This window comes from Brachyistius frenatus, unplaced genomic scaffold, assembly GCF_029030835.1.
Source record: "Brachyistius frenatus isolate BFR_SWC_R1_liver_20210118 unplaced genomic scaffold, ASM2903083v1 Contig_80, whole genome shotgun sequence".
Lineage (NCBI taxonomy): Eukaryota > Metazoa > Chordata > Actinopteri > Embiotocidae > Brachyistius > Brachyistius frenatus.
In genome coordinates this window covers 318,470-346,272 of record NW_027210679.1, presented here as the reverse complement: position 1 = coordinate 346,272, position 27,803 = coordinate 318,470, and the positions used below count along the sequence as shown (strand labels likewise).

Genomic DNA, 27,803 nt, shown 5'->3' with positions numbered 1-27,803 from the left:
TAATAAATAATTTCCTCAATGTTTATTTAGTTTATTTATTTAGCTGAAATACATAACCCTGCACTGATCCAGTGATGCAGATGCAGCACAGTCATCTGCAGCAATACAAACATTTCACAAGCAACATACCTTCAAAGAGAAAGATCCTTTTTTTTTTTTTATATATAAAATTGTTCTACCTAAACATACATAAAGAAATAGAAAACGTTCCACTGAATACTGTGTATTCTTTCCTGTCAACTGACAACAGTATTTTCTTTTACAGATGTTACATACACACATCAGGAGGCTGCCCAGTCCTGCTCATCATCTTGCTGTAGTGGCTAATGAGACACTTCCCTGAAGGAGTTGGGGACTTGCTCAAGGGTCCATTAGCAAAGTTTGGTGGCATTCATCCTTCCTCATCCTCATTTTTACAGCACATCTGCGGATTGTGTTACGTCAGAGCCGCTGGGGCCCATTGGCTTTAGTGAGAACCAACAGAGAAAGCAGAGGAGAAATACAGCAGCTGCTATAGTGTGGACATTAGCTAACCAACACTGACATCTAGTGGTTAATAAAGGCAGAATAATTACACAAAAATCTAATCACCGGACTCCGGAGGAAGGCTTCTTTAAATTTCAGGTCATTTCCTGAGTTTGCAAATCGTATTCATCAACTAAAAAAATATCAAATATACATCAATGTTTCTACCACTGCATCTACTATAAAAACAAATATTGTGAATTAAAAGCATTTAAAAAGCTGAAAGAGAGTTTGCGGAATAATCTTGTCTCGATGACGTGTCAAATTTCCGTGACAGTTAAGGCTCATTTTACAGCAGAGTTCATTTCATGGTTTGCTCCTGTGCTTCACTTGAAATGAAGCTGAGGAGATATGTACAAAAAACCTGCAGAGGGGCGAGGGACCTTGGGCATAAACAAAGCTGTCACGCTAATTTCAAGCATGATCGATGCATAATGGGTTTTAGCACACTTCTCCTTCACTGGCCCGACAGCACAAATAATTCCTAACATGTGTGGAGTGAATTTTTAAAAAGTATGTGTTCATATTTTGGCACTTTAAACGGTACATTAATGGTTTACTTTTTCTACATAAGATGAGATTTATTTTAAAAACAAGAGAAGTGGAGAGATGATCCCACGCAGAGCTTTCTTGTTGGTGTCTCAGTCGAGGTAGTCAGCGAAGCTGTCTTTGTAGTAGTCTTCAAAGCTGAAGTCCTCGACTGCGAAGGGAACATCCTTCCACTTCTTCGCAGTTATCCTGCCGTCGGGAGTCTCCAGGGCAAAGTATTTAATGGCTAGATTGGGCAGTACGGCGACCTTCTTGTACTTTATCTCATATCCCCATTCCTGTGAATTAACAGAAGAATAGCACACAGACTCTCACTTGAGCATCAACAACAGCTCTATTAATCTATATACTGTAGCATTATTATAGGGCCAACTGTACCTTGTTGCAGTTGGCGTTATTACAGCAGATTCTTCGCCCAGGCTCCCAGTCCTCAAAACTCTTTGGTAGATTCAACTGCCCACCAAGTTTGTATTGATTCCTGAGAACAAAGACGAGCCATAATTAGAGCAGTTAACATGCTTTACTTTGGCCTGAACATATTTTTGCATTAACTCTTATACCACAAAGAGTTCAACTCACTTGAAGTCAGGGTTGATGTTGACGTAGTGCGCATTGTCAACAAGTCTGATGTCACTGCCGGAGGCCACAAGCCCAAAACAGTTTCGACAGAAGAGTTGGATACTGGAAGCAGCGTAGCGACTCTTCTTCTCTGTTTTCTGACCCTCCGCAACTCGACAGGCAATGATTGCCCGTTTTTGAAGATCAGTAATCTGGAGACAAAAGACAACAAAAGCTGATGTTAGAGACACTGAGTTGTAGAGCTGTGGATAAGGAAGGGTGGAGTACCGCACCCTCACCTTTCTGCGGAACTGTTGGGGACTCATATTTTGGACCCTATCGATGGCTTTCCCGGTCAGCTCCTCCAGATATTCATTGATGAGCTCTCGGCGAACTTCCCGTCCTCCTTTCTGGGCGACCACTGAATACTGGCTGTCTCTTGCCCGGGCACGTCCACTGGCCTGCTGCTGGGCAATCTCATTTGTAAGCAGGCCGTAGCGCACCACCAGATTGCATTCAGGAATGTCAAGGCCTTCTTCAGCCACACTGGTGGAGATCAGGAGGTTGAGAGTACCCTGGCGGAAATTGCGGATAGTGTCTGCCTGCTCGTGCTACAAGAAAAGTTTGGGGGGGGGAAAGCATGCAAGGACTAAAATAAGTATCAAACTGAATGGGGAAAAACTTAAAGCTCAAAGGTTGAGTGTCAACAAACCTGTGTCATGTAAGTGATGCCGTTGCCAGCCCCAGTGAGGATGTCTGCCTTGATGCCAGCTTCCTGTAAAGTCCTATTTTTGAGGACCCAGTCTCTCAGGCAGTGGGTGCTCCTGCGGGTTTTACAGAAGAGGATTCCCTTTGATGGCACACCTGGACCGAACTGTTTCAGCAGAGTGCTCTCGAGTTTGGCCATCTTCGGGTTCTCATAGCGAGAATCCGTAGCAAGCTTCTTCAGTTCCACCTCATTCTCTGTGTAACAAAGTCAGTGATGGTTATGTTCGCTTAGATCATGAAAAATTGCATTGTGAGCCACAACATAAATTAAAGTTAGATAGCTAAACATATCAAGACAAGGAGGGACATTTTCAGGATCTGCACCTTCGAAAAGCCCCACCAGGAAGAAGTCTGTTCCATCGAAGGCTGCATTGAGCTTTGTGTTGTAGAACTCCTTCAGGGACTGATAGGCATCCATCATTTGCAGGGTGTCATGGACGAGCAGGGCGTCATTATACTGCCTGAGGTGGAGTGCACATTGTGCTAGCAGTCTGTTCTTCTCTATTACTCCTGGTTCCAAGAGACACACAAATAATGCAAAATTGTTAGCTTCTCTAAACATTTGATGACCTTAATTCTCACCCAGTCACAAAGGAACACGTGTTCACCTTGTCATCACAAATCAGCACCCGCAAAACAACAGAATCACATTAGAGGATTAAAAAAGAAGCCGTGTTCGTACCGTGCTTCTCTAGTTCCACCACATCCGCCTCATATTCTTGTGTGCCACACTCTCTCAGTCTGACGTCTCGAGGAATGTCCATGAAGTCATGGATCAGCTTCATCATCCACTTCAAATGATCCCCAAAAGGATCCTAAAAGAAAAACATATTGTGTTTGTATTCACTGTGTCTAGAATTCTTAGCCATGCCAGCCGCATGGTTCTGAGGAGGGTTTTGTCGGTCAGCCGGGTTTCCTCGCTCAGATCAGGCTGAAATATCTCTTCAAATACTGAATAGATTGTCATGAAAGGTTGTCAGTCACCATCCTTATCATTTCAGCAAATGTTACCATGCTAAAATGCTAAACTAAGATGGTGAAAACCAGCATGTTCTTCCTGTCATTGCCAACATGAGTGTTTAATCAAAATATGGCTTCTGAGTTATCTGGATGGGCACAGGGGAAGTTTTTGTGTATTTATAGGAGCGGTGTTTAGGATCTTATGACATCTAGTGGTGAGGTTGAAGATTGCAACCAACTGAATAGTCCTTGCCTCACCCTTCTCCAGCTTCCCTTTCTTAGACAATCTAAGGTTGTTGTGACATTTGCAAATAAAATTCCAAAAGCCCTCTCTTGAGCCAGCGTTTGTTTTTTTTCCCTTCAAGGCTACTTAAACATGGAAACATGGCGTGCTCCGTAGAATGTAAGGGTCCTTTTAAAGATAATAAAAACACAACCATTCTTAGTTTCAGGTGATTGTACACAAATGAAAACATAATGATGAATATTAGAACCTATTTCTGCAGCAGATGTCTCCACATCCTACATGCTGCGTCACTGTCTGACAGTATCTGTTATTGTCACGACTATCAGAAGGTTACCATTTCTTAAACTTTAAATCTACAAACAATGGTTTCATTGCATTAATAGCAGAAAAACGTCTGCTTACATTGGGTCTTTTCTCCACGATGTCAAAGGTCTTGATGGGTCTGGGTACCTTCTTCTCCAGTTCTGGGGCGTAGTTTTTAGTTGAAACTATGGCTGAGTCCAAGTTGGCACAAATCTGAGAGGGAGAGAAGAACAATGATGATGAAAAAGAGACAAGAGAGTTGTGGAAGTTGTGACAAATTGCATCAAACAAAATTAAACCGTCACCTGCAGTACATGCTCCACGGCGTTCTCCAGTGACTTTGCGCCTCCGGTCCCCGGTGATGCCGTGAGACCCAGAATCTGTGGCAGTGACCGCTCTCCTTTCAACTTCTTCTCCAAATAGCATCTCATTACTTTGTTGTAGACTGACTCTTTGTTGGTGTGGTGACACTCATCGATGATCAGCAGGCTGAAATCTGTAAGAGACCACGGGCACGTTAAGGGACAACATCACAACAACAACAACATGATCAGGGATGTTAAAGCTCACACTTTAACCGACCTGAGAGCTCAACGTGTTTTGCCTCCTCTGTGTTAATCAGAGCATTATACAGGATCTGCGCTGTGCAGATGACCACATCTGATTTCTTCATCACTAATGCGAAGAAGTCCTTCTCCTCACTCTCTCCGCTGACTGCAGCAACATTGTGGTCCTGACCCAGGTGGGGATCAAACTCTTTGGTGAAGTGCTGGTCGACAAGATGAACCTACAGAACAGAAAGCATGAAAAACTGCGAATTTAGTCCCCGTAGCCCTCACTGAGTAATACATTATTCATAACTGTTGTTTTAATTGTTATAAGAAAATGTAACAATTTGTTTTATCTGTCTGCTTTGATCTGTTTGTGTACCTTGTTCACCAGGACCACCACTTTAGCATTTTCTCTGGTCTCCAGGTGTCTTTTGGCCACATACACGGCAGCGCGGGTCTTTCCACCTCCAGTGGGCAGCCAAATAATTACGTTTTCTCCCTGGAGAGCCTTTTCAACCACTTCTTCCTGGTATGAACGAAGTCCAAAATCTGCCATCCTGCTCGCTCCTCCTTTGTAGACCAGACTTTCTGTGGTATAGAAGAAATGAACATCACATTATACATTAAAACTGTATTAATAATCAAGACCAAGATTTTTTTCCCCGGCTACATCCGGGTAAAGCTGCTGAAATAAAACAAACAATCGTTCTGTGAAATATTGAATAGATAAAGCCACTTCGTGTCATTTATGAACTGTTAGAAACGGAAAATCAGCCTTAATAACTCACCAGTCAGCTGTGCTCGACGGCTGTGTGGTGTTTCCAGCTTCTCCTCGTCCACACTCACCACACAGTCCTACTGGTGGGGGTTTAAATGTGTTGTGATCAGCTGTGTGACGTCAAAACTGGAAAACGAAACTAAAAGCTTTTGAACTGTCCTAAGTCGCCCTATTGAGGGGGGGGGGGGAGGAGCTACTCTTCATTACGCAGTGACACGAAAGACCAGAGCTACACTGAAGCGAACAGTCTTTTACAACCCCCCCCCCCCTTTTTAAAAAAATAAAAAATAAAGCCAAGTCCAAAAGCATATTTAGATGTCCGGTCTATATCACTGTTCACTCCAATAGTGGTTTAAAGCTGACGTGCTAAGTGTTGAAAACGTCCTGAGGTTTGCATGTACCCTGACTGGGCCCTATTCGTTGTTATTTGTTGAGTCATTACATCAGTAAAGCAAAACTTACAGCGTGTTACTGTAAAGACATTAACTCCCGATTCTTGTTTTAACATGAACTCACGTGACTTGATGTTTTGTGCCGTCCAGTTACCGAGCAACTTTTCTGTTGTAGTTACTCGTCACTGTTTTGCAGGACTTACAGTAAAGCTCAAGTCAAGACCATTAAAAGCTGGAAGCAGTGAAGTTGTAATGGTAAACACTAAATATTCTTTTAAAGGCAATGAAAAAGCTTCTGCTGCAAACAGATACAAAGCCACCCAATAGGAAATAATATAAATATCAATAACCCTGATATAAATGCATTGAAAAGGTTGCATACATAAAAAATAAAATAAACAAAAATATTCCTTTTAATAAAGGTTAGAATACATGCTGGGCCTAACTCCCCCTACACTTCAGAGTAGAGTATCGAGATCAATTAAAAGTGTCACTAGAGAAAACAATGTCACTTTGGGTGAACCATCCCTGGTTTTCCAAGAAAGCTGAATCCGTGTTTATTTTTTTCATTACCTGCACACAACGTGAATGACAGCACCTGTAGAAGAAGGCTATTCATTTAACAGATAATAATCATAATGCACCTACAAATGAAAAAAGCAGAACTCAACTTTGCTTAAGTGGTTTGAGGTGGGGCTTTAAATCCTTTTAACATTGGCAGAGAAACGAAAATGAAAGCTTTGTGCACTCTGGTTGAAGAAGGCAAAGTCTTTTATTCTGTTTTTATTTTAGTTCCATTGATAATGTTCCAAAACTTCTGACAGCTGGAAATCACCTGCACTTCTCGAGTTGTTTGTAAAAAAAAAACTTTATTGTCATGAACAGTATTACAGTTACAGTAAATGGCATTTATACCATAACTCGACAGCAGCCGTCCTCAAACAGCTGGAAGGTTCACTCAGACTGACCTTTTGAGAAAATCTGAAATGCAGCATAGGTAGATTGAGGGTGAACTACGTTAACTGACAACCCTGAATAATGCAACACTGACATCACTTCAACAATTCAAAGCTTGTCATGATTCAAGTACAAATTTAACACACGTTCTCACACACACACACACACACACACGCACACGAACATACAATGTCAATGAAATATTGACAGGCTCAACCAGCAATTGACAGTTACTTCCAAGAAAGAAGTGGATGCATCTCAGGAAGCACTTCGTTTGATACCGACCACCGAACAAAAAAAACAAATGAAACATTTAACTACAATGTTTGCGAAACTGAAAGAACAAAACTGCAACCACAGTGGCTGTTTTTTTTTAATGCATCTTGTAAACTGTCTGCCATGCATTAACACCCATTACAGCTCGTGTACTGTGTGATAAATAAACCAAAGTCGTCATCTTTCCAAAAAGCCAGAATCAGACTGCAGGTTATCTTTTCCCCACCATGTTTGTATCTTAGCAACATAAACTACCCAATAAACATGGAACCACCACAACAAAGTGGCTGTGCACAAAACACTCGACTACTTAGCATGTGTATGGAAGTGACAGAACTACAGAACAGATCAGTGCAAACACCTACAGTTAACACCTGCAAGCACGGTAAAAGCTATTCTAAGTGTGACCTCATAGTAATTGGTTTAGAACAAAACCCTGCCAGTGGAATGGTGCATAAACAGTACATATCATATCGTATGTATAAATAAGTATGTGGGTAAATTATTTTGTTTAGCATTCAAGCGCTGGAAAACATTTGTTGCCCAGTCCATCACCGTGCAGTCGTACAGGGCCTCAAACTGCTCAAGAGTAGCGCTGCAACCAACGATTCTTCTTAGTATTGGTTTGTGTGCGACGTTGTTTTCGTAATCAAGTCATTTATCCGGAGTAAAATAGGTGAAAAATTATACCTCATCTCAAATGATAATTGCCTTTTTTTTCCCTAACCAACATTCAAAAGAAATATCCAAAGAAAAAAAAAATCCTCACTTTAAAAGGAGAAAAAAACCCTGCAAAATGTTCAGTATCTGCACTTCATAAACAAAAACAATTGTATCTGATTCGTTTTCTCACCCAACTGACTGATTAAATAGTTTCAGCACTGCTCAGCAAATCCACCGCTCAGAACATTTATCTTCAAACCCATGAAATTTGCTGGGATGTTCAAGTGTCTGTCAGTAACGGAAGGCAACGTGGCTTTAGGTCCCGAGGTCCAGCTTCCTGTGAAAGAACTCCACATGACATACAGGTTGGCTCCTGTGACGAGCTTTAAGCCGGACAGAAAATTGGAATGAACAATAGTCATTAAATGCGACAAAACCAGGTCAATCATACTATAAATAATGCTGGGAGGAGTAGCAATGTTAGAACTTGGACCTGTAACTTTGGTACACTCAATGAAATGTATATGTGCAGATTATTCAGAACTGGAAAAGAGAAAAAGACAGAAGATAACGTTAAACCGATGCCATTTTGAGGCTTGTAATCCTCAACTGGCTCTGATGTTTCCAAACAACCCTCCGGTCTACTTGTTCAAGTCCCAACAATTCGCCTCTAAAATTGATCTTGTACATACCATTTTATTAACTCAGATATGACAACAGTGATATTTTCCTCGTGATCTGCTGTATCTAGGTGTTTGGCAGCCGTGAAAGTTGCTCCTCGTCTCACTCTGTAAACGTTTCTGTGGCCGAGTTCATTTTTCAATCAGACCTCCGTCTTTTAATTTGAAGTAGAAGAACTTCTCCAAGGTGTTGGCAGACTTGCAGTACTCGCTGTCCGGAGGGTTGTACTCGCGACAGTTGGTGATGATCCGCTGCAGGTCGGCGATAAAAAGCTTCTTGGTCACGTAGTATCTGTTCTTGAGTCTCTCTGTCATGGTCTTCAGGTCTGTGGAGACACAAAGGAGAAAAGAACAACAAATCCGTGTAAATAAATCATTTACTTAAGAGCTTGTATTGTATGATTTTGAACTAAAAGTATTCAGCAAGGAGGAGTTGATGTATCATCAACGCTCACCGATGGGAAAGCGAATGATCTCGTAGTAATCTGGAGCTTCAGATTTCTTCACTGGCTCCATGAAGGGCCAGGCATCAGGATGAGTCTGTTGAAAAGACGGAACAAAGTCTGAGTTCTTGTTGCTGTTGTGGTGTATATGTTTGTGTTCCCGTGCGGCGTCAACAGGTGAGCCTCACCTTTATCTGAGCCAGAAGGTTCTTCAGCATGTTGTATAGCACATCAGGGTCCTTCACCTCTTTCCTGCAAAACACGTCAAATGAGATATAAATTGAAAACTTAAAATTTATACTAAATAACCCGTTTTTCATGGTAATCAGACGCTAAAATGTGGAATACTGCTGAATTACTTATAATATACTATTTATATGCTTGCAGGGCGTTTGACAACACTCAGTAGTCAGGCATGTTTTGGTGTCCAAGCATTAAAACATGGATGTCTCTTATTATCAAGTCTTAGACCTGTTCCATGTATTTGGATTTTAACCCATTGCTTCTGCTCAACTCAACTATGCAGATAAAAAAAAAGTATGATTGTACTTCTGAGTTATTTCTGTGCACAGTGTGCAGGATTGGAGTGAGCAAACGGTTGACTTTGAAACCTTAACCTGTTCACGGCAAAGAGTCACAGTTGCAGACAAAGCAACTCACAAGTGTCTCAACAAAGGAGCATATAAAAATAAAACGTATGTAGAGAGTTTACCCTTTGTCCTTGTTACTGGGTTTCCAGCCCGTCTCTCCTGGAAAGAATAAAAGACTCGTAAGTAATATGATAAATAAGTAAGATAAGTGAGTGAATTTTTGTTTCTGTAGATAAAATCAAACACTCACTTATGCCTGGGATGCTCTCCACTGGGATCTGTCGTACTCCCTCTTTGAAGCAGGTGAGACCCGGGTAAACCTTCCTGATCTGGCTCTGTTTCCTCTCAATCAGCTTCTTAATAATCTGTTAGGACATTTCCACATTTATGTAACACCAAGACCACACACACGCGTAAAAGAAAACAGGTCTTTGCTATAATAAGAACATCTCAGAGGCTCGCGTACCTCCTTCTGTCTTTTAATGATATGAGACAGCTCCGTGTAAGGGATTCTCGGATTCAACTCGCACTCCATGAGGGTCGCTCCCTCGTAGTCTTTGATGTATCCCAGATATCGACTCTTCGGCACTTTGATGTCTTTGGAAAAGCCCTGCGAGCAAAGAACAAATTACTGAAAGGACGAGGGAGACGGCGAGGACAGCGGCGCGGTTAATGTGCAGGTCACGCCTGCAGTACCTGCTTCTTGAAGTAGCCGATGGCGTACTCGTCAGCGTAAGTGAGGAAATAGAGGATGTTGTGTTTGATGTGGTACTCCTTCAGGTGGTTCATCAGGTGCGTACCGTAGCCCTTACATGAAAGAGACCAGACAGAAGACAATGTGAAAGACGTGATTTTTACAACCGAAATCTCTTTACTATTCTGATCTTTCCACATTGCAATGCGTTTTATGTTGGAACGGTAGCGTGGCCGCAAGGTGGATGGAAAGAGGCTAGTGAGGAAAATAGTTCTTTGTGGTTGTTGCTTTCTTTTGTAAAGATCAGTCGACGTTTCAAGAAGTAAAAAAAAAAGATAAAAGAAGACCCAAATAAAGAGGGAAATCATTTTTTTCCCCCTGCAGCTTTTGATAACGGAAATTACTTTAAAAATGAAGTATTGATGGAGAAGTTGGAGCCATAACTGTAATAAAGGATCAGGGTGGTGCGCTGTGGTTGTGTTGATTCGTTTGAGTGTAAACGGGTATTACATACCTTAACTTGCTCGTTGGATGTGACGGCACAGAAAACGATCTCCGTGAACCCCTGAGTGGGAAACATCCTAAAACAGATGCCTCCAATGACGCGGCCATCTTTGATGAGGGCGAGGGTTTTGTGCTTCCTGCGAAAATAAAAGCGATGTCAGGAAAGGCATCGGATGACGCGGCGCGTTGGTACGATGACGTCTACTTACGGGTCGAACACCAGCCGTGTGATGTACTCTTTGGGCATGCGAGGTAACTGATGGGAAAAGACATTCTGCAGGCCGACCAGCCACATCAGGATCTTCTTGTTGGACTTCTGGGAAAGTGAGTTCCCAATGACGTGGAACTCAATGATGCCCCGCCTCTCCTCCAGCCTGGCAGTCTCATCACGGGCAGCGTTTGGTGTCAGCAGATTAGTCTGGCAATTTAAACAAACTTTCAGTGCCACAGTTTCAATTTGGAACAAAACAAGACATCGCCTGAGATTAAAGCCCTTTTCACACATGGAATGTGTAACGTTGCTGGCTTTGTCGAGCTGTTAAAGACACGGGGGGGGATTTTTCCATGTCACATTCCTGGTGGATTTATTCAGTCACGCCAAGTCCATTCACGGCACACACCCGATATTTGGCATCTAACACACCAGGCTAGACCGTATTATGAATGAAACTCTTCTGGTCCTGTTAAGATCAGCAGCTCTCTGATCTAAGCATCAAACCAATTTCCATTTTTCCTGTAAAATATATTCACTGGTGTTATGATCCAAAAATGTCACATCAATAAACTCTTGGTAGCCAAACTTACCACTTCCATATGATGTCTGGAAGTAGGTCAAAACTTTTAAAACGTCACTCCCTAGGCTGTCGTGACTGGGAGGCAAACTATACGTAGAAACGTCTCGCAACAATACATCATAACCTTGCGTACGCCTGTCAGTCAATGTGGCTGCACTCATTCAGACTTATTCCAAGGTAAAAGTGATTTGGAAATGTTACGAGGTCTGATTTCGTAACATTGCCCACATGACATCCACAGAAAAGTGATCAGGCAGCTGATTCAGACACGAAACCGACGAGTTAAACTGCAGCTAGATGCCAAATGGTGCGTTTCTGCACGGTGCTTAATCGACCGACCTCCGGTCCGAGCATGGCAGCCGGGTCGGTGATCGTCATCATGACTTCATTGACCAGCTCCATAGGAATGTCTCCCATCACACGGATCCGCTTGGCATCCTCCAGTGTCAGCGCCTCCGGAAGTTTTCGCTTCTCTCCTAAACAGAGAGAGACGCTTCTCAGTTCGGAGCATTGGAAGGATTCGGCTGACGTTGATTGCACAAAACATCGCCGTCAAATTAAGAACTACTTTTCCAGTTTTTGCGGTCACTTGAAACGTGTGAAGCTCCTGTGTGCATTAGGAGAGTATAAAAGGTGAGGGGGAATTAAAGCTGAAGAGCGGCGCTCGCTGACCTGTGATGGGCTCTACACCTCCACTATCCAGGCTGCCCAGAGAAGAGCTGCTGCTCAGACACTTGGACAGAGCGGGGGAGCCGGACACTGACGCAGGACTGATCACTGCAATCACAAAAGGTACACAGAATTACAAACCAGGAACTGTGACGACAGCAAAACCAGCTGTAAACTCTTAATAGATATTTCAATCTAATAGGTACAATACTATACCGGCGCAGATATAATTATATTAACATTACATAAACTACACATACAAATCTATACTTCTGTATAGTTCTTAACATGATATCAGACTACTTCAATTAGGCTGTTAGAGCTGCACTACCGGATTATTTTTTTTCACAGTGAACAAACCATATATATGGCCAAAGGTATTGTCATTTCTTTCATATCCTCTGATATTTCTGTTCATAATCTGTTCCCTAACAAATTCAGTCCATTTCTTTGCACATTGTAAAATCTTTTTTTTTTTATCCCAAATCTTAGTCATTTTTGAAATGAAATGATTTCCTACTTATTATTGTCTCCTTGGTTGTTACTTAGTTTCATTTTACAACGTCTGTGGTTTTTAAAATCACGGTTAATTCCTGCTTGGGAGCAGCAGCACGTTTACAGTCTCATTGTAAAGTGACCTGAATGATTTGAAAGAAGAACTTAATGTTTATGACCAGTCAAAATCTGAATCCCGAAATATGTAGCTGGGGAAGTGTTTTACAGTCTAGTCTCATCTCAACAAATTCACCGTCCATCTGCCTCACCTGTCTGATGTCCCAGCTGTGTGCCGTCGGAGGCAGGCATGGTGAAGTCGGCCTCCCATATGGGTGAATTCTCACCGTAGATTTCCTCCTCCAGCATCGACAAGAACCTGACGACACACGCGCAGTTACGTAACTAACGCAGACAAATCTTGAGTTCTCGTGTAAAACAAATGGGAAATTCACAATAACATTATGTATGAAAGTAGAGTGATAAACTTTCTGTAGCTTTTCAGTTGTTTTTTTAGTCGTTAAATCTCAAGACAAGCAGGACGTGATTTCAGGAGGGTCCGCCCTTACTTGGGGAAGTGTGTGAGGATAAGTGTGCGTTTCTCTGGCAGCAGTTTATCCTTCTCCACTCTGAACTTCTCCAGGAGCTGGCGTCGGGTAACGGTGAAGATGGACTTGAGCAAGTTGCGGCCGAACACCTGAGTGGTCTCGTAGCGCGGCAGACTGTCGTTACTCTGTGGCACGTGGCAGTAGCACAACCACCTGGCAGTCATAAGGAAGAGCACGATTACACAGACCGATACCACTGTTCAACACAGAAATCTGACATGTAAATGTATTGTACGTGCTTTCTTTATCAACACGTGTACACACCTGGTGTAGTCCACTTTGTAAGCCGTCCCATCGTCTTTCTGGGTTCTCTGGCGGTACTGTGTCGGTGTCTCAAGCTTCCAATAATTTAGGCACAAAAGGAACATCTTCGACAGTTCAAACATGGTCTGTCTTTCCTTCGGTGCAAGGTGACTGAATTTATACTGAACAAAATTTAAAACACCCTTTGGAATAAAAAAAAAAAGAAAAAAAGAGAGAGACAAGATTAGTACAGAATTTAGAGTTTGTTCTTCTCATATTGCTTCCTACAAATTGTGCAAAACCGGGACACTGTAAGAAGCTCACCTGTTCAATGTTGGGCTTTTCAAAAGGAGGACTTCCGAGGGACCCTTCGACGACTGGCTGGCTCATCTGCAGGATGCATTTCCTCAGCAACTTCAGAAAAGATGAGAGGAAAATGTGTTTATATTTCAACAGCCGCCGTCGAACTGGGCTATCATTCCTGCTTTCGCCTACCTTGAACAGGTAGAAGTAGACCTGCTTAGTGTCAGTGTCCTCCTCTTTGTGCACCGACATAAACAGGTTCTCCACGTCGACCACCATCCCCAGCAGCCTGTTAATCTCGTCCTCAGAGACATTCTCCAGATGGGACACATGATCAGCTGTAAACAAGGCATCGATGTTAATACGGTCAAACTACGCACATTGGGGGTAAAATAGAGGCCCTAACTATGATGTGGGTTTATCTGCTATTAGTGGGGGAAGAGTGGGGTGGACCGGGGTGGAAGTTGGTTAGTTCGTACCCAGAGCATGTCCACAGCTGCGGCAGGGCTCGCTCAGGCTGGCCGCTTGCTGCTGCAGATCCATACGTGTGGCCGATGGTGGATTTGGGTTTTTCCATCCATTGCACTTGCACGTGTCACTAGCCTGATAATAAAGCAAAAAAAAATAAAATAAATAAATAAAATAAACCACATATAAATGACATAAACCTGCACCTGAATTGCCGTTTCGTAACGCCAATGAATGACTAATCAGTTAAGCTAGCTAATAAATGCAATCTTCACAGATTGAATGTGAATAACAAGTATCCGCAAAAAAAAACAACAACAAGCTAGCTAGCAACAAAAGTTAACAATCACCTCAAGTTACTGTGCGACTTGTTTACGTTTTTTTTTTTGAATACGCGCACCGACGCGAATACAACCCGAAGAGCGCTTTGTTGTGAACTTCGGCTAGCCGTGCTAGCTACCTTGCATGCGGAGAACACGCCAAGTTTCTCGAGCTTTTTCGCCCGTGGGAAAGCTCGGACTTGGGCTTTCTTCTGGCTCGCGCGTTGCTGCTGGCTCAGCCCCGGTCTGGCCGGGTCGCTGCTCCCCGAACCTGTCGCGGCGGTGCTGGACCCCGCTGACCCAGCGGACTGGGCTTGTTGGAGAAGCCGGGGTTGCGAGGCCTGCGCCGCCGGGTCCGACATGTCCACGCTGCTTTCAGACTCTCGCTCCGCTCCTTCCCGTTCGGCTGGTGATGGTGCCTTCACGTGCTGTCGACAAAAAGTTGGATTTGAGAGGACCGCGGTGATGTTTGGCGTTTTCCGATTTAAACAATTTAAAAACAACACGTGTTTAAAAACAGGCAGGAAATTATACTCGTGATTTTTTTTTTTTTTTTTCAAACTTGAAGCAGACTTTTCAACACGATATCCAACACCGGTGTCTAATTATCCATTTCTGTTTTCAACATGCCAAAATTACGGAACCACAATAAAAAAAAATTTTTTTTTAAAAGACTGTTTTGAGCACAATTATTTATATCTTTTAATATAGTGAAGTTATAGAACATTATCTTCAGTTCTGGTTAATTATATTGGTTAGTGGAGGGTTGTGTTTCGTGTCCTCTAGCTCCCATTTACAGGAAGGGTGGTTGGTCTCCATGACAACGTTTATAATAGCCATATCCTTTTCCATTTAAAAAAAAATAAATAACTTGTAGTTTGAAAGTTTCGACTGAAAGTATTTACTAATCTTTCCGCATTTACCTTGTTGGCAGCGTCCCTGCTCCTCAGCACTCGACTTGAATGAAGGAAGACGAATCTTTCACGGGTTGCTGTTTATTTACCTGCGTGTACGCTTGGCTGTAAAAGTCCGCTTCCCTCTAGTGGTCATACTGAGAAACTACAATTGGTCAATTTAAGACACTTCCTGTGACTGCGTAGTTATAAAATTAAATCAGTGACAAGTTAAAGCCCTCAGAGAGCTATCAGATCTTTGACAAAAAAAATTGGGTCTCGTGGCCTCAGACACTCCACATTATTTGCCGGGGATAATACCTACTATATATTAATACAGATTGTCATCTAAAAAGGGTAAAGTAATAGTTAATATTGTTGTCAAACAATATGAAACATTGCATTATGTTTAAAGTCAGATTCTAATTCTTTATTTTGAGTCAGAAAAACCATGATTTGTCTCCAGTTTTTTTAAAGGAGAAAAGGCACAATGGACATCAAGACCATGACTGTGTTCACCTGTAATTTAACACCTGCCCACTTCAGTAATCTGTTAAAAGATTACAGGTTAGTGTCAGGTATGTTCTTTAAATTGTCACGGTAGAATTAGTAAGAAATGCATGTAAGAGTAGCTGGGGAATTACTACGTAGTCTCCCAGTGAAATGAAGTCAGCGGGTGTTTTAGCCAGTCTGAATTAAATCTAAGTCAGGTAGATCCTCTGAGACAGGAGAGCAACAACAAGAGAGGGATATGAGAAACTGATCAATGGTAAAGGCAACACCAACTTCTGACAGGCTACATAGACCATATGTTTTAAAATGTCAGATAGTGGACACAAGACTGACTCATAATATGCTACTGGTGGAAGTTGTCAAAAATGAGCATGCTGGGGTGACAGTTGATATTTCGATAAGGTGAAATGATAAACCAGGCGTACAAGAAAAGATACCTTCCCCTTGTTTATTCGTAAAATTACATTTTCTTTCTTCCTTCTCTCCCCATGACCCCCGCCCTCCCTATTATCCCCCACCTAACAACAGTGACGGCTGTGCAGGTTCTGTTGTGCTAGTTGTTGATGCCATTGACAGGATGACAACACTGCTGAAAGCGATCCCTCCCTGATATGAAGAGCAAAAACAGAAAAGAAAAACCAAAAGAAAAAAAAAAAAAAGGAAAGGAAGCTGAGGATAACATCTCAATTCACAAAGATGATGAGACAGAACCAGTGCATTTAATACCATAGATCTCCAAAGAAAAAAAAATTAAGACAAAAAAAAAAAAGAAAAGAAAAAGAAGAAGAAAGATCACAACATAATTAAGGTTGACAAAACATCATGTGGAGATTGGGAAGATATTGTTTTGACATTAACTACTGATTTGATTATAAACTTGAAAAGTCTGATACAAATACAGCAATATGTTTTCAATACACAGTTGTGATTTTGGTCGAGAAAACAAATCTTCCTTTATGTATTTGCAAATTTACACTTATGATTCAAGAACAGTACATTAATGCTAAAATTACATATGGGTGACAATGTTAATAAAGTACTATTTACTGTATACGGTTCGATAACATAGAGGGATGATTGTAAAACCTTAAAGTCTAGGCTTTAAAATCATACTGCCCAGCCTGTGTCAAAAGAAGCTGAAACAATGATAGTGAGAACAATAATGTAATAATTCAATCTACACAGCTCTATCAAAAAGAAAATATCGGTTTATTCCTGTCCTCCTGGTAGAAACCTTCTCCCCATCTTTTCCAGGAAGCTGACCAGGAACAAAACAGAAAAGTGAAGGATGCTGCATGCACCTAGATTTGAGTTTGAACAGTGTCATAAGACCACGATGGAAATACTTCGGAAATTTACGGCGCATGGGTAAAGCGAGGGTTAGAAGAGAAAGGAAAGGGCCACTGAGCCTGTTTATATTCCTTCCTGTTGCATTAATTTTTTTTTTTTCCTCTACACAAATACAGAAACAAAAGTGAGCAAGATGGCCCTTTTAAGCGCCATTGGTAATGACTGATTTTTTTTTTTTTTTTTCTTCTTCTTTTTTCTTCCTCCATGAATGGGACATTTGTTTGGTTTTTTTTCCCCCTAAAGGTGACGTCAAGTGTCCATCATCAATAGAGTGGTCATGGATTGGCAAGTCCAGGGGTTAAAACATGATTCAGGTTGATTTCTTGGTCTGTTGGTTGGTTGGTTGAACAGTCGGAACCATCAGTGGGATCTGGCAGTTTACTGGCCAGTGGACTCATTTGCCAAACAGTCAATTGGTGCTGCGTTGCTCATAGGGTAGTCGGACCGACCGTGGTTTGGTCTGACCAATGGGACATTGTTTGACAGCTGGCTAATATCTGGTCTGGTTGATCGTAGCTGTGGATTGGTTGGATCAGCTTCACGTTCGTTAGTTCCCGCCCCCACAGCACTGGCCACTTCTGCCCTGTGGTGCAGCTTCCTGCAGGTCCACGCCGCCTCTGGTTCGTCCACCAGGGCCCGCTCCACCCTGAGGCTCGTTCTTCGGAAGCTTCTTAGCTGGTTTGGGGTTAGAATACAATGAATTAATTTCTGCCCCATGGCTTCTTGACAATGGAGGCGTCAACAAATGACCATCTTTATTAGTGATCAATCTGATGATGATTCTATTAATGCATCATTTTGTTTGAACATAAAATACTGAGGAACATTTTTTTTTTTAACAATATTCTATTTGCTGTAATGCAAACAAAGGAGATTAGCAACATTTTAAGACTCTGAAACCATTAAATGTTTGTCACTAAATGACTTAAATAGAGCCAAGATATTCATCTGATTAATTTACAAGTTGATCAACAAAACAAATTAACAATTAAAATCCACAATTTGGATAATCAATTTAAAAAAAAAAAATAAAAAAAAAAGTCAAGCAGTATTGCCGGACGCATGACAGTTTGAAGAATTTCTTTTGGTTTAAAACTGATAGATAAACCACAGAGTGAATAATGAGCCTGTGTTGTTTCTGAGGAACACTCACCTATAGCCATAAAAATCTCATTGACATTCATTGCAGTCTTGGCTGAGGTTTCCATGAAGAGCAAACTGTTGTCATCTGCATACACTTGTGCTTCCTGAACAAACAAATACAAGGTATATGCATGGGCAGTTTGACAGCATATACTCATGTATTCAAGTATTCTGTTTAAGAACTTTAAGTTTCATGAAGAGACTGTAAAAGCGCCTCTTTACCTGGAAATCTATGGCTCTCTTGTTGGCAAGGTCTGCTTTGTTTCCTGCCAGTGCAATGACAATATTCGGGCTGGCTTGTCGCTGAAGCTCCTTCACCCAGTTCTTTGCACGTGTGAATGTGTCCTTTAAAAAAAAAAAAAAAAGTGCAATGTGCAAATTCATATGACGGTATGCTTTTTAAATCAGTGATGCAAGTTTCAAAGTTACATTTGACTGTAAAAAAAAATAAATAAAAATAGAAGAGCAAAGGTTTGTCGCTGCCTTTTGGATTAAGCAATCATCAACCAGGGCAGGAAGATAAGGGTCAGCAAACAAATGACATAGAACTTGTAACGGTCACAGCTGATGCCCAGTCACAGTCCATGTAACTTACTGTGTTGGTGATGTCGTAGACCACGATGGCAGCCTGGGCTCCTCTGTAGTACATAGGTGCCAAGCTGTGATACCGTTCTTGTCCTGCAGTGTCCCAGATCTCAAACTTGACCGTTGTATCATCCAAACATACCGTCTGTGTGAGGAAGGCAGCTGAAAATAAAGAATATCATATGAGACTCAGGAAGTCTTTGACTTATTAAGGGGGGAACTTGCGTATTAAAGTTCAAAATACAACAATTAAGTCTATGATGAGACAAGTAGAAATATTACGAAGCCACTGCAGTGGGGAGATATGATCACATTAAAAAAAGGACAAAATCCAGAAATGATATAGTTTGTACTGCTGAAAACAACTTTACCACTTCAGAACTTATTGGAATTATAAAAACATTACTAAAGAGAAAACATGTCAGGTAAAAAAAAAAATAAAAAAAAAAAATCCCATGGAAAGAAAACAGGCTATCACGTCTACATTAACTAAATGTTGGAGTTTATGAATGGAGGAACAACCGCCTTCACTTCGCTTAATCAGCCAACTGTCACATGACCGAGGAAGCTGAGCACTCACTTACATGGCACATACTTTAAGGCTTTGTAATCTTTGACCGGCTGTGCAGCTGACCACACTTTCAATAGAAAATAAAAAAATGCTGACTCGTTTGAAAGTGTTGAGCGAGTGTAAGCACTGAGCATCCTGCCCCTCCATCCTCGGGCCACATTACTCGTAGTCAACCTCATACAGGAAACTTGGGGGGGGGGGAACGTTGGTTTAGCATAAAGCAAAAGGAAATGGACAGAAAGGAGTAGTAAATCTTTTTTCTTGTCAGCACAGCATTGATGATACAAAACGGTTAATTTCAGAATTTACTTAATTAGAGAACTGAAACAAAAATAAAGGCTGCTGTCCACAAATGTACGTCAAGTGAAAAAAGAACCAACAGGGGAGCCTTGATGCTTTTTACTTAAGAATGTGAGTGCACGCATGGGGTCAAATGTCAGTCATGCATACAGTTTGTTTGCTGTAATGTCTAATGATGGGGCGATACCACAAGTAAACACAATAAAAGCAAGAGCTGTTTTCTCAACAGTAAATAAATTCAACACAGATCCAGCAACTGAAAAGCACCAGCATAGATTAAACAAATGGAACCACAAGCATTTTGTTTTGGATGATAATATTTTGATAAATTATTTAACATTTTTCAGGCTATTATTCCATTATTTAGTCATTTAATGACTACATAACATTTGTGTGTTTATAAATCTGTCAAACTAAGCATGGTTGAGTTTACAACTTGTTTATTTCTGCATATGACAATAAATCCTTTGTATTCTTGACAAAGGGAGCACATATTCATATACATCAATAAAACCTGTGATTTACACTCAAGAGGCCATTGGATGCTATCGGCAAAGATGTGTTCAGAAAAAAATTACAAACAAAATTACAAAAAAAAACAACTAGCCCTGTCTGAAAAGTCAACGGCTCCAGACAGACCCGATGTTAGCCATCCTCCTCTGCAGTCTAAGAAATCCTCTTTACAAAGTACAGCCTAAAGTCATTATCATTCATTTTCAGCTTAAAAATATTGACAAATGTAATTTAATTCCACAAAATCAATAAGCATGTCTGCCATGAGTGGAGCTCGGCGGCTCATTCGAGTCAGGAGATCTGCAGCGAAGAACTGGTTCTACCGCTCCTTCTCCAACCAGTCTTTGACAACAGAAACTATTAAGACCTGCAAGTAAGCATTTCCTCTGTACTGGTGAGGACATGTTTTCCTTCTGCTTCAGCGCTCGCGGTGAAGCGTTTTTAGATTAAGTACAAGGTAAGTGGAAAATAGGGGAGCTTTCCAACGCCAGAAGGGATTTATGACGAGGATAGTACCGTCAAAAAATAGGATGAGTGACTTTCGATGTACAGTTTGAGAATTTATAGTTAATTTCAAGCAACATTAGTTTGAAAAATTTCAATAATTGAGGTCTTTTAATATCAAAGCTCGACTCGGGCCAATTTCAGTGTAGCCATTATGCTATTCAAGTAGGAAAGAGAGGAGACCCAATTTTAGGAATTGACGGGCAAACCTCACCTCCGATGGTGCTCTCCTGGTACTCGTGGAACTGGCCTTTGACAAAGCGCAGCACCAGGCTGGACTTCCCCACTGCTGATTCTCCCAGCAGCACCAGCTTAAACTGACAGATCTTGTTGCTTGCTGCGGTGCCGTTGGTCCGTGCTGGTCCGCCTCGCCCTGCCATATCGCAGTTTGGAAAAGTGGGAGATCGAAGAACGAGCCGAGGGGAAGAGGGTGGTTGGTTGACTTTTAGGCCTGGGCGGGGGAGGGGGGCGGTGAAGCTGAGCGAGTCCGGTGGGAGGGGGGGGGGCAAGTTCGAGTCAGGCAGGTAGATGCGCCGGAGGACGAAGAGGCCTCACCAGTGGGAGCTGGAAAACAAGACATATTCTATCAAAGGTCATGTATTTTAAATACTTGCAGTCTTGATTTGCATAAGTATTTGTGTGGTTTCAAGTACAAGAGTATCGTTTCACATCTCTTTTCTCTGAAGCTCTACCAACTAGAGGCGGTTTTTGGTGATTTTAAGACAAAATTATACCAAGGATCTTCTTTTCTGATTGGCCAATTCTTTTTTTTGAGTGAGACACACCCTGGCTAATCATAGGCACAGGGCAAACATATGACATGAACGTGAATTTGTGACATCACAAACTTAGCTGCTGGATACAGGGTGTTTGCATTTCATTCTTTGTTCCTGCAGGCAGTGAGGAAGATGAATAGTGTAAGCAGCAGCACTAAAGCTTTTGTTTCGTCCAAAAACTATCACCAAACAGCTTAAAATCCCAGTTGTTGACGCCAGAATTCAGATCTCACTGGGCCTTGAGATAAAGAGTTTATTATTTAACCTTGTTTACTATAAACAGATGCTGGAGGAGATCACTTCGGGTCTTATTTTAAACTGCTTCCTCTGCCTTGCTCCCACAGGTTGGCCGAACATTGAGCGTTTTCAAATGATTGAATATGTACATGGTGCAGCACACATAAAAACACAGGAGGAAATCAGCATAAATCTTTGCCCAAACATCCCCCCAAACTTAGGCTCAACACACTTGTTTCTTAACAGGCGTCCAGAGACAGTTTGAATCCATGACGTAGCGTGTTAATGTCGTTGTTTCCACAATGACATGAAAGGCTGAAAACAAACTCATTAAACATTAACATCAATCACCACCAAGTCAAAATTTTAAAAAAAAGTTGACACTAGGGAATTTCCAGTAACCATAATTTGTTTTGTAAAGACTAGATCGCATTAACAACATTTGTATTAGTCAGCAAACATTCTGTACTAGGAACAACCTGAAACACTGGAGCTGATGTAAAATAAATGTTCAATTTGGCAGAGATAAGATACTGATTTTTTTTTTTTTTCAGTGTCAACAATATTATAAGACACCAACTTCACTTGCAACTTGCTCTTCACTTCAGCCTGCTATGAGTATCTGAAAACATGCCTCAACTTTTTTTTTCTTTTTCAGCTAGGTGACACATATGAGGTCAGCCAGCTTCTGCTTGGTCAAAGGACAGTAAACACAACCGGCTCAAAGCAGGAAGTGAAGATTGCAGAACATATTTTACTGCCGAGCACGAGCTGGGATCGACTCAGCTTTGTCACGGGGTCAAACTTAATGCAGAAACACAACGGAGACTGAAGACAACGGGGAGGTTCCCGAAAGAGAAGGGAAATGACAAGAATGAGGAAAACTGAGGTGAAGACTTCGCTGCAGATAGTTTGGTTGTTCGAGGCTTTTTCTCAGCTTGTTGCTGAGCTGTGCTTAATCTTTAGCATGTGACTGGAGACCATGGCTTTATCCATGAAATACTCAGAACTGGCATGTTTTATTAGACCGTGTACCGACCATGCTACATATATTAATTATATCAACTTCACTCTGCTGTACAGGTCTTCAACTACCACTATGTTTTGAAGCATTAGTTTAAGTTAGCACTCAGGGGACCGTGAGCTATTAAAGCAGACGAGTTCCTTTGTCGTTTTACCTTTTATTTACATTTTAAAAAAAATAAAAAATGGCTGTTAAGCATTGGCATTACATGTATTTTGATCAAATATTTTCCAACTTCAGCATGCAACTAAATCTGTTCACTCTTGATAAAGTGTTTAAAGAACGGTGGATGGAAATGCATCCGTGTCCATCGACAGCAGACATCACTCGCAGTGCATTAACAGGTCACACAGGACTCTTAACTAGCAGACAAGCCTCCCTGCACGGCCTAAATGAGCAGAGGGACTCCTTCACAGTGCAGCAGGTTTGGAGAAGGAATAAAGGCACGCTGTTCACTTGGTTAATTTGCACCTCATTTGTCAACATGCAGCACCTGTTAACAGACTATTACTCATTTCAGTAATCTTTTCTGTTTTCTATAACAGATTTTCTTGAAAATCAGATGTGCAGATGGATGGAAGTTTTTGGCAAACAATTAACCGGGACTTGATTATGGGCAAAATATAATAATATGTACAAATATAAATTTTGATAGCTCAGTGAAACTAGACGATTTGGGTAAGACATGTGGGTAACATAGACCTATAGCAGCAACAACAGGCCTTAGGAGGCCCATGTATTTTATATTAGATACTACTTTCAATTAGGGCAAGCAAAAAAATGCAGTGCTGTAGTTAAGTAAAGATTTTGCTACCAACATAAACATCTATTAATCGGAAAATAAACAGTTATTGTATATAATTCTATACACAGTCTACCTGCTGATATCGAGTGCCACAGCAGTAACATCAATGCCAACGTGCAGGTTGTAAAAGGTAGAAGCAGCTGATTGCCTTGCAATCAGAGGCTCTTTCTTACACCGAGACAGACCTTCACACATCTCAAGCTGCCTGAAACGGATGCTTTGATGGCGTCCCTAATGGGCACTGAAAACCTCCACAGGGAAGTGGGTCAGAGCGAGAGACAGTGGGACATGGGTCAGAGAAAGGGGGAGGAGAAAAGGCAGGAAGAAGGAGCAGGCGAGTGAGAGGGCCTGTGAAATAAGTCATCGTGGCCTCCTGTATGCTCTGCTGCCAGCATGACATCCAACAATTTAGCGGGGATTATAGTGTGTAAAGATCTAAATATGAGAATGTGCGCACAAATGAAATACTTTTATAGATGCACAGAAATATCAAAAACTGAAAATAATTGCTGTTGCTCCAACCTAACACTGTGGCCTCCCCCACAGTACATGTAACAGCAGAACACAAAGGAAGAGTGTTGTCATTTTTCATGATTAAAATAAAACAGAAGAAAGAAACGGAAATCATAACAACTGTGGTATTACCCCCTAACAGATCTGTCAAATTAATGTAATAGTTCTCAGTAACAGACACAAGCTCATGGTTAAACACTAATTGTCCAACACACTTGACCAAAAACATCAGGTCTCAGTTCCTACAAACAATTTCCTGGAGTGTTTTATGACTCCCAGTTTTCATATTTGGGAGGAGCGCCAATTTGAAACTGGTGTGGAACGAATGTTAAGTCTTTATAAAGTGTCTTTATCCTCAGCATGCACTAAATATGGAAGCTCAAACAGTTTTCATCTACCAGCATGAGTTTAAAGACCAAAGTCTGCAAAAAAATGTAAAACAAATAAAACATCAGTATGAAAACGATTTAGTAATTTCTTCACACTAGTTATGACAGAAAATAAGACATAACTGGCAGCATACTCGACAATACATCTACATGTAATGACTCAGTCACATTCCACTTCAGTATTAGTCTAATAATTTGGCGTCACTCCACCAGTTTCAAGAAAGCAAGAATTAACTTGTACTGTTCACTTCATTTTAAGGGTGGAGTCCTTGAGGACTGAAATGAATGACTGCATGACCAGTTTTCTTTTGTCTATAATGCAAAATATAGCAGCGAGTCACTGTTATTTTCATTATAGTCAATTATTTTCTCAATTGATCAACCATCTGTTTGTTCTCTAAAACATCACAAACGTCACCCAGTGTTTCCCAAAGCTCAAAGTGGAGCCTAAAATGTTTTGTTTTGTCCCAACCTACAGTCCACAACCACAAGATGTTCAGTTTATTATAATGGGGAACTAAAAGAACAGCAAAATATTCTCATTCAAGTAGAATTAGATCATTTTAGCATTTTTTTTTTCCATTTTAAAAATGACAAAATGATTCATCAGTTATCAATAGTTGACAATTAATTTCTGTTGACCGAGCCACTGACAAATAGTTGGAGCGATAATGCCAAATGCTCATACTCTGGTCTGGAAGGAGCGTTTCCGTATGCACAGAAACCATGAATTCAAAACCTACACATGACTGGTGAAGCTAACGTTCTCCACCAAAATGACAACAAAGACACAAAAGCGAAACACTCCCTGGGATTTCAAATGAAACAGGAAATACTCTTGATCCAAGGAAGGTACTTCCACGCTTTGTTTTGAATAAAGACTGCTTTTGACAGTGACAGTTTTGATGGGAGGGTGGTGACGTAACACTGGCAAACCATGATTCTCGGTTTAGTCCTGAGAAAAGGAAGTGCCAGTGATTTCCATTATCCTTGGAGACTTAGCGATGAGTGTCCTGTTTGCTTTTCCAGATGCTCAACCCCAACCTTGTAAAAAAAAAAAAACACAACTAACCGATGACTTCAACATTTACCAGCTGAAACAGAAGATGTTGGTAATGTACAAAGTCTAAACCTTTTCACCATTTTCAACAATGCTGCACAACTCATCAAGTTACCTAACATAGCCTTTGCCCCCTTTATGTGTCAAAGTAGTTTTTGGTGAATTATGAGGTGATAATATATAAATATAGGATATGATGTAAAAAAAATAATTTAAAAAAAAAATGCTGTGGTGTCGTTGATTACAGCTCAACACCAACAACTTAAATCCCTTTCTGAACCCATAATATGCTTTCTGAAATTAAAATACAATGCCAGGCCTATTTGAAGCGAGAAAAGTCAAACCCCAAACCCCCCAAATCATACTGTTGGGGGATAAATTCACAGCCCGTCTTTCCCTCAGTGCTGGTTTGTAAAGATGTGCGGCCACTTCAGAAGGACAAGGTCCATCCACCATAAACACCAGAACAGCTCCAGCAAGTCATTTTAAATCCCGTCTCAAAGGTCCCAGCCCCGCTCCCCTTATAAAGCAATAAACAAAAGTTATGAAGACACGCAAATATAGTTGCTCTTAAATGCGAGGAGGCACGAGCCGACATAATAACCTCGACAATATAAATGTGCAGAATCACAATACGAATGCTGTCAGCAGAAATTACACTTTTAACATGTGAAGAAACGTGTTTCACTCCCTCAGGTGAGGGAAGCATCTTCTAGGCAAACATGTGGATTAAAACAAAAAACAAAAATAAATGCAAAAAGACAAGACTTTTTTTGTTTTAAAGAAATAAAAGCTGCCAAACGACCCACACGGTTTGCTTTGATAGTACATATCTACAGAGGAGAAAAGTACAAATAATAAAACTACAGCCTCAATTACAAAACAGATGATCACATACTTAACCGGGGTTGTAATGCTCTAAATCAAACAAAAGCACAGAGAGCTAATATACAATTCAGCCAACAAATAACAGTCCCAAGTTAGTTTAAAAAAAAAAAAAAAAAGTTATGTCCGGTTGGTACTAGCGTTAGCAGATAAGCTAATTCAACTCGATCAATAATCCTGACAACAGTGGGGACAGGTGCTCGACGTTATAACAAATATTTGATTTATCTACCTTTATTGGTAAAAAAAAAAAAAAAAAGAAAGAAAGAAAGAAAAGAAACGGTACGTGATGAGCTATCTGTGACAGTCAGCCGCTACCGTCCACTTTCAACGACAGAGCAGTGACTTGGGTTGTACCTTAGCGGTCAGCTAACAAAATGAACGCCGACTAATAAACAAACGTGAACTATTTATTTCCCCTTTTTTTTGTTTTTGTTTTTTTGTCGTCTATCGAGGACTCGCTCGCCAGCGTAAATTAACAGCAAAAATAAATAAATAAATAAATAAATAAAATAAGAAATGTATGCTGCGTTCTTTTGATGGGGGAAACTTGACTTCTGATAGCATTAGCCACGTTAGCAGCTGTAGCCAAGTGTCGCCAACGTCATGAGTGAACTTTCCTTTTCTCGGTCCGCACGTCGTCAGCTGTTCGACATCTGAGAGACTCGGTGGTTTATTATTTGCGTCTTGCCCGCTGGCCGTGAAAACGATTGTCGTATGTTTCTCGGCAGCAGCTGAGCCGCGGTTGTTGTTGTTGTTGTTGGTGGTGTTGTTGTTGTTTTTTCTAAATGTGTGTTCTCACGAAGCTCCGGAGCCTCTCTCGATCCGGTCTGATGGACGTGTCGGCTTTGAACGGTGGAGCACACAAAACGTGACAAGAGGACAACCGAACAACGGAAAACACACCGTCGACAAAACAGTCCCAACGCAACACGTTCAAAGCGTTTTTCTTTAACCACACACACACACACACAGATTTCATCATTTCAAGTTGTTTGACTTACATTACTTTTTCCTGCTTTCGCTAGTCTCATCGGCGGCGACTGTCTTCTTCTTCTTGGGCTCTGGCCTTCCCTTCCGGTTCGCGATTTTTCCGGGAACCTCCCACTTTTTTTTGTGTGTGTCACCGGCGGTCTGACCAATGACAACAGCGGTCTGCAGAAAGAACATCACATTCTGCAGCACAGACTATTGTTTTCAAGGCTTTATGTTGTGCGACTTCAACAGTGGTGGAATGTAACTAAGTACATTTACTCAAGTACTGGACTTGAGTACAAGATAGATAGATAGATAGATAGATAGATAGATAGATAGATAGATAGATAGATAGATAGATAGATAGATAGATAGATAGATAGATAGATAGATAGATAGATAGGTAGGTAGGTAGGTAGGTAGGTAGGTAGG

General features: G+C 41.2%; 3 protein-coding genes across 3 annotated transcripts; all 3 read right to left on the bottom strand.

Annotated features, from left to right (window-relative positions):
* Window positions 1-217: 217 nt before the first annotated feature.
* On the bottom strand, window positions 218-5,341 carry dhx58 (DEXH (Asp-Glu-X-His) box polypeptide 58). Its single transcript, XM_069709088.1, has 12 exons — window positions 5,250-5,341; window positions 4,841-5,049; window positions 4,493-4,697; window positions 4,216-4,406; window positions 4,010-4,123; window positions 3,083-3,215; window positions 2,725-2,910; window positions 2,345-2,595; window positions 1,932-2,243; window positions 1,654-1,844; window positions 1,453-1,552; window positions 218-1,352 (listed from the first exon to the last, which is right to left on the bottom strand). The coding sequence occupies exons 2-12, from the start codon at window positions 5,015-5,017 to the stop codon at window positions 1,167-1,169; spliced, it is 2,046 nt and encodes a 681-aa protein (XP_069565189.1). The 5' UTR covers window positions 5,018-5,049; window positions 5,250-5,341; the 3' UTR covers window positions 218-1,166.
* Window positions 5,342-8,207: 2,866 nt separating this feature from the next.
* On the bottom strand, window positions 8,208-14,752 carry kat2a (K(lysine) acetyltransferase 2A). The gene is made up of 18 exons (XM_069709084.1): window positions 14,476-14,752; window positions 14,027-14,150; window positions 13,740-13,885; window positions 13,569-13,658; window positions 13,266-13,447; window positions 12,963-13,154; window positions 12,666-12,772; window positions 11,905-12,009; window positions 11,572-11,708; window positions 10,648-10,856; window positions 10,449-10,575; window positions 9,937-10,047; window positions 9,707-9,850; window positions 9,491-9,605; window positions 9,363-9,399; window positions 8,839-8,902; window positions 8,663-8,747; window positions 8,208-8,533 (listed from the first exon to the last, which is right to left on the bottom strand). The coding sequence occupies exons 1-18, from the start codon at window positions 14,695-14,697 to the stop codon at window positions 8,340-8,342; spliced, it is 2,391 nt and encodes a 796-aa protein (XP_069565185.1). The 5' UTR covers window positions 14,698-14,752; the 3' UTR covers window positions 8,208-8,339.
* A 1,423-nt stretch (window positions 14,753-16,175) lies between these two features.
* On the bottom strand, window positions 16,176-27,493 carry rab5c (RAB5C, member RAS oncogene family). The gene is made up of 6 exons (XM_069709037.1): window positions 27,401-27,493; window positions 20,922-21,271; window positions 18,830-18,981; window positions 18,457-18,579; window positions 18,245-18,338; window positions 16,176-17,766 (listed from the first exon to the last, which is right to left on the bottom strand). The coding sequence occupies exons 2-6, from the start codon at window positions 21,085-21,087 to the stop codon at window positions 17,639-17,641; spliced, it is 663 nt and encodes a 220-aa protein (XP_069565138.1). The 5' UTR covers window positions 21,088-21,271; window positions 27,401-27,493; the 3' UTR covers window positions 16,176-17,638.
* Window positions 27,494-27,803: the final 310 nt, after the last annotated feature.